Source organism: Furipterus horrens, unplaced genomic scaffold, assembly GCF_987537825.1.
Source record: "Furipterus horrens unplaced genomic scaffold, mFurHor1.1.pri manual_scaffold_13, whole genome shotgun sequence".
In the NCBI taxonomy this organism is placed as follows: Eukaryota; Metazoa; Chordata; class Mammalia; order Chiroptera; family Furipteridae; genus Furipterus; species Furipterus horrens.
Window position 1 is genome coordinate 32,345,971 of NW_028327183.1, and position 6,283 is coordinate 32,352,253.

At 54.3% G+C, this 6,283-nt stretch overlaps 1 protein-coding gene across 3 annotated transcripts; it reads right to left on the reverse strand.

The window, feature by feature from the left end:
* On the reverse strand, positions 1 to 5,703 carry SNAI3 (snail family transcriptional repressor 3). Of its 3 annotated transcripts, none has more exons than XM_090260183.1 (3): positions 5,557 to 5,703; positions 2,578 to 3,186; positions 1 to 311 (listed from the first exon to the last, which is right to left on the reverse strand). In XM_090260183.1, exons 1-3 carry the CDS (start codon positions 5,630 to 5,632, stop codon positions 130 to 132), a joined length of 867 nt encoding a protein of 288 aa, XP_090116309.1. In that variant the 5' UTR covers positions 5,633 to 5,703; the 3' UTR covers positions 1 to 129. The 3 variants fall into 3 exon arrangements, with proteins under 3 accessions (XP_090116309.1, XP_090116310.1, XP_090116308.1); XM_090260184.1 differs by having other exon boundaries at positions 2,578 to 3,318; positions 5,557 to 5,613; XM_090260182.1 differs by lacking the exon at positions 5,557 to 5,703 and adding an exon at positions 5,407 to 5,550.
* Between the last annotated feature and the right edge of the window lie 580 nt (positions 5,704 to 6,283).

Here is a 6,283-nt window from a genome sequence, read left to right on the forward strand (position 1 = left end):
GCTCCTGCCCTCCAGGAACTTCTGGCTCCTCTGAGCATACCAGGCAGCATGAGGCTGCCAAGAAGGGTGCCAGCCGTGGTCTCTGGGATTGAGGTTCTGTCCCTCCTGCCTGTACTGAAACCATGCCTTTCAGGGACCGGGGCAGCATCCAGATTCCTCATGCCTCGCCAGGAGTGACATGCGGGAGAAGGTCTTGGCGCAGCTCTTACACTGGTACTTCTTGGTGTCAGAATGTGTCTGCAGGTGAGCTCGGAGATTTGAGCGGTCAGCAAAGGCCCTGCTGCAGTGAGAGCAGGCATAGGGCTTCTCACCTGGGGAGGAAAAGGGAAGGGACAGGTGAGTGACTACCTGGGGTGTACTGGGAAGGTGGCCTCAGGGTTCCAGTGTCCCTGTTTATAAATGAATAACCCATCCCTCTCCCTCTAAGTGCTCACTCAATTCCAATTCATCTATCTTCATCACCCCCTCCCTCAGACATAAGTGGTAGGGGCCTTAGCCCCAAACCCAGGAGGAGACTCTAAGGCCAAGAGGCCATACAAGCACCCAAGGTTGGGGCAGCTTGGAAACAGGGTGAAACGACATACCTAACCCTTCCTAAGAGGAAAGGTCCAATGCAGCTCTTTGCTACATCTGCCACAGCTGCTAGACCTTCCTCTGTTTCTGCCAGAGCTCTCCTGGGGACCTTTGCCACCCAGATCTGGATGTGGGAAGCATGGGCACCTTCTGGCAGCTGAGCCTGCCTACAGAAAACCAGGAGTAGAGACCAGCCAGCCTCCCACAGAAAGCAGACTGGAAGGAGTGAGCCCTCCTCCTGCACAAAAGGGCATTTAGGAATGACTAAAATCCTTGTATCCTTCAGGCCACCTCCAATCAGGGACCAGGGATTTGGACAAAGTCCTTCTGTTGGGACCTTGGCCCCAGAATGATTCTGACAAGTGTAAAAGGAAGTGTCATCGAGAGTCACCTGTTCACTGTGCAGAGTGGCTTCCAGTCCTGCAGCCCTACAGAGTCCTGAGAGACACCAGCCTTCAGTCCCCACTGCGCAACACTCAGGCATGCTCCCAGCCAGGCCACCCTCCTGCAGGGACTCCCACCCTCCTGGCTCCTAGAATAAGAGCACTGAGCCTCTGATGATGTGTGACATCCTTAGTGAAGGGTCAAGGAAAATGGCCCTTTCCAGTAAAACCCTTCTTTCCAGCCTCCACCCACATGTGACTCAGAAGATTCTAGTCATAGAGCTGTGACAGGATTAGGAAGGCTCCAGTTACAGAAAGTGTGTGTTGCAACTGTGGGTCTGTGATCAGGACCAAACAGTTATTCTGGGAGCTCTGTCTCTCTGTTTCTGTCTCCCACTCTGCACTGTGTGCTTGACGAAGTCCAGGCTCCAGGCGATGCCCCGGGCTGAGATCCATTTCAGCTACGGGCTGCTCCTGTATGTAGCAGGACCCTTTTGCTTTTTCTGGGCAGTGTATTTTGGGGGGGCCTCCTTCAGCTTCCTGTCCACATCCCTCTCTTTTCTCTGTTTCTTACTTTGTCTCCTGTCCACAGCTACTCTTCTCTCCTTTGTTTCCTGTAGGTTCCTGGGCATCCTCTTACCCATGGACAGGTTTGCTCCAGGTCTCGAACTTCTGAGTGAAGTCCCAGCTGTCATCTCTGCCCTTCAGATAGGCTATGACCCCTATGGTTCTTACCCTCAGACCAGGTCTTTCTCACTCCCGTCTCTTCCTTCCAGAATTCTGGAAGACTGTGGAATGTGAGAAGTCAGACCCTGCTGAAGCCCTGTGCATCCTATGCTTTGCTGGGTGTTATGGGTTGAATTATGTCCTCCAAAAAAGAGACCTAACCCCTGGTATCTGTAGATGTGACCTTATTTGGAAATAGGGGCTTTGCAGATGTCATCAGGTTAAAATGAGGTTATGCTGCAGTTTGTGGGCCCTGATTCAATATGACTAGTGTCCTTACAACAAGAGGGAAATTTAGACACAGACACACTGGGAGGGGAGGCCATGTGAGGTCAGAAACAGAGGTTGGAGTGATGTGGCCACAAGCCAAGGATGCCAGCAGCCTCCAGGAGCTGGAGGAGGCAGAAAGAATTCAGCCCTGGGACACCTGGACTTCCAGCTTCCAGACAGTGAGAGAGGACATTTCTGATGTTTTGAGCCCCCCAGATTGAGGGACTTTGTGCTGTAGCCCCAAGACACGGACACACTGGAAAGCAAAAGCTGCATCAATGTCCATCCTCTTGTTCATAAAATTTCCCCTTCTGCCATGGCTGGTGTGGCTCGGTGGATTGAGCGGCAGCCTGCAAACCAAAAGGTCTCTGGCTTGATTCCAGTCAGGGCACATGCCTGGGTTGCGGGCCAGGTCTCCAGTTGCGGGCACGTGAAAGGCAATCAATTGATGTTTCTCTCACACATCAATGTTTCTCTCTCTTTCTCCCTCCCTCCCCCTCTCTCTGAAAATAAGTAAATTTAAAAAACAGAAAAATAAAACAAGCCTCCCTTTCCCTCTTTCTAACTTCCAGGTTCTGCTCTTGCCTTTACCCAGATCTCTTTCGTGGACCCAATGCTGTCCTACCTGTGTGGGTCCGAATGTGGCCCTGAAGCAGCCAGGGCCTAGAGAAGGCCTTTCCACAGATGGTGCAAATGCATGGCAGCGTGTGCGTGCGGATGTGCATTTTGAGGGCACCCAGACTGGAGTACTCCTTGTCGCAGTACTTGCAGGTGAAGTAGCGCTGAGCCTGCAGGTGGCAATGCAGCTGCCGGTGCCTGGCCAACCCAGCCAGTGTGTGGTAGGGCTTGTAGCAGTGGGTGCACCGGAAGCCACCTGGGGAGCAGGGGGCCTGCTCAGCCTCCAGCAATCTGTCTGGAGCCCTATCCCCATCTGGGCCCAGTATTGGAGGCCACCGCATGGGCAGAACCAGCAGTGGGGGCAGATTGAGGTGGTTCAGGCTGTCTTTGAGGGATATGCTGGGAGCCTGGCCAACACGAGGGTCCATTAAGCTGACTTCCAAGGGGTCTGGCTCAGCAGCCCTCTGAGCTTCTGGGATGAGCAGGGAGATGCAAGTGATGACAGAGGTGCGGTCCCAGGGCTGGGCTGGGTCACCAGCCATGGGACGAGCTACCCTGTCTGGGAGGAGGAGGGGCACCACCAGTCCCCCACAGGCAGAACAGGAGCCATTGATTTCTAGAAGGGCAGAAGGAGAGAGAATGGAAAGGTGAAGACTCAGTCCCAAAATGTGGTGTTCTCAAACTTCATCTTGGGTCCAATTTCAAGCCCATCTTTAGGCCATCAGCAGCTTGGCATGAAGGGAAAGGCCTGAAAGATAGAGGTGTCAGCAGGGGAAGTGATGACAGCCCAGAAACCATGGGGTCTAAAGGAGGAATCTCAGTTCCTCTTTAGGAACAAAAAAGGAAAAATACCTTACAGAATCCCAAAACAGCCTTCATGGGGCCAAGGAAGGCTCCCTCACTGCCAGGCAAGGTGGACCCTCTCTCTGAGCTCCTCCCTGTCCCACATCAGGACCAGCTCACAGTGCACCTCCAGACTCCCACACAGCATTGATTCAGAACACTTGGCAGCAGGTCACCACATGTAAAACAACCAATTAACCTCCAGTCACCTCCCGATTACCCCTTGATATCCTGACATTGGTACACATAGCCTTCTGCCAATTCTCTTGGTCCAGTGGGGCTGGTCCTCTGCCCTCATCCTGTTGTGCCCATATTTGTGAGCCAGCACACCCCATGCTTGATCTGGAATGGCAGGCCCCCAAAGTAAACAGGTTAGTAGGTGAGAGTTAAATTCTGTATCTCCCAAAAGCCCAAATCTCCGAACACTCTGCAACCCATTTCTTATTCCTTATGTGTTAAAATAAATCTGTGCCCTCAGATTGGTGGGGGTGGGGAGGCAAGCAGAGAGAGCTAATGGGCTGCGAGGCTGTTCTTGGACAGTCCATCACTGGGCCTCGCAGAGCTGCCCATATTTGCATATTCAAATAGCGAAGTGGGTGCACTGTATGACTGGACTCTACACAATGGTGGTTCAACTTTTATAACTATGACCAATGAAAATTAAGTTTTCCATCATATATATATGAAACAGAAGTTTTCTTAGACAACCAAAGTGTCCTTTCGTAGGGGGAGAACTGAATAAAGATGTGGTACATATACACTATGGAATACTACTCAGCCATAAGAAAAGATAAAATACTGCCATTTGCAAAAACATGGATGGACCTTGAGAATACTATGCTAAGTGAAATAAGTTAGAAAAAGCCAAGAACCATATGATTTCACTCAGATGTGGGATATTAAACTGAAACTCATAGATACAACAGTATGGTGGTTATCAGAGGGAAGGGGGTGGGAGTAATTAAGGGTAAACGGAGCCAAATATGCGGTGATGGAAGATGATTTGACTTTGGGTGGTGGGAACACATTGCAATATATGGAGCATGTATCAGAGAAATGGACACGACACCAATATGACCCTATTAAGCAATGTCACCCCAATAAATTTAATACAAAATAAAGCTAGAAAAAATGTTTCCTTTATCAGGAGCACTGCACTCTGGTGGTTTCTATTCTATTTTATTTTATAAAATCGCTGGTGGTGACTCTACCTTGATTTCAGCACCCAGAAGTGAGACTCCTGGTCCTGGAAGGTGCCCCCTGGTGGTGGCCCTGTCTCGGTGCTGGTCAGAGAGTCCCCACGCTGGATTCTGAGAGCTCTAAAGGCTCTGAGGTGCCCTGGCCACCACAGTGTCCCTCCTTCCCCTCTCTCACTCTGACTCAGGAAGCAGCCCTCCAGGGGGTCTTCACCCCAAGAAGCTGCTGAGCTAGGAGGGACAGCTCTGACTACTGGAGTCCTTTACCCTGGGGCCTCTGCGTGTCTGCATGCCCAGTAGGGAATGGGAACGAGGGAACAGTGCTGGGTCCTGGACTCCCATTTCCTTACCAAGCCCTTTGGGGATAGGATTGAAGTCTCTTAGCCCAGCCTGCCTGGGCAACCTCCACTGAGGGGAGGGGAGGCCAGAGGGAAGGAGACCCTCAGGAGGAATGAGGAGGCACAGGAGGAGCCCTCGCAACGCTGGACAAGCTGGGCCTTGGCACTAGAGAGCCCATGGTCACTCTTCCCCGCCCCTGTGCTCACCACCCAAAACAGGATGTTCCTCGGGAGCCCTTGGACGTCAGCCCCCGGTGGCCCTCCGGCTCTCTTCCCACCATCCCTGGGACCCTCCCAAACCTCCTGCAGCAGGAAGATAGCTCCAGGTTCCCTTAGCTGGGATGGGCGCGCCAGGCCATAGGGGGACAGCCCAGAGTGATTGGGGGCCTAGAAACTTCTCTAAGTGGGGAGAGAATGCCCACGCGCTCTGCTGGACTCAGACTCGGACCACCAACCTACCTCCAGCCTCGGGGCCTCGGCCCCAGCCGTGCTGGTGAGTTAACGCCTCTCCTACCTGGGACAGGTGTCCCCGGCTCCCAGGGGCTTCCCCCTCCTGCCCCACGGGAGCTCGAGCCATGGGCGGAGGCTGGGGAGCCCGGCAGCCCCTACCTCTCTGCGTCTCCAGCTCCCCGTAGTTAGGGACTCTGTGGCTGGAGTGCGTTTTCACCAGGAAGGAGCGCGGCATTGTTCCTCGCGGGTGCGGGTCCCACTTGCGAGTCCACAGAACGCGGGCCCGCAGCGCCGCGGCAGGTGCGAGCAGGGTCAGGCTCATTAGCATAGCGCGCCTCCTCGGCCAACCAGCACGCTGCGCGGCCGGGGCGGGGTGGGGCGGGACCGCTGGACTGGGCTTTGGGGCCCCGCCCAGGACAGGTGCGCGGCGTGAGGGCAGAAGCGCGTGGCCGGCGTGTCGTGCCCACGGGATCTCCCTGGCGCGCGCCTGGAGTCACGTCGACCCCTGGGGCCTCACGCACCCACTCTCCGCCGACTAAATGGCGGAGGTCAGGACCGGGTGGGAGCCCCACCAGATCCAGTGCACAGGGCATAGGAGCGTGCTCGGAGCCCAGCCTGGGATAACCCTCGCTCCAGTCTGTTTGACCCGCCCCACCTCCTGCTCAAACCTGCAACTATAGGACTGATGAGCACAAGCCCTGAACTCCAAAGCTGACCCAGCTGATCAGCCATAATGGTAACCAGTGTGGTCAGCCGGCCTGGGGGAGCGGGGACCCTTTTCCAGTGGGCCCATTCCCTCTGGAGACAATATTTAGGAGTTGGCCCTAGGCATCCAGAAAGCTCATTTGGTGCAAGAAAGGCCACAGCCTGGAATTCTGGAATTCCA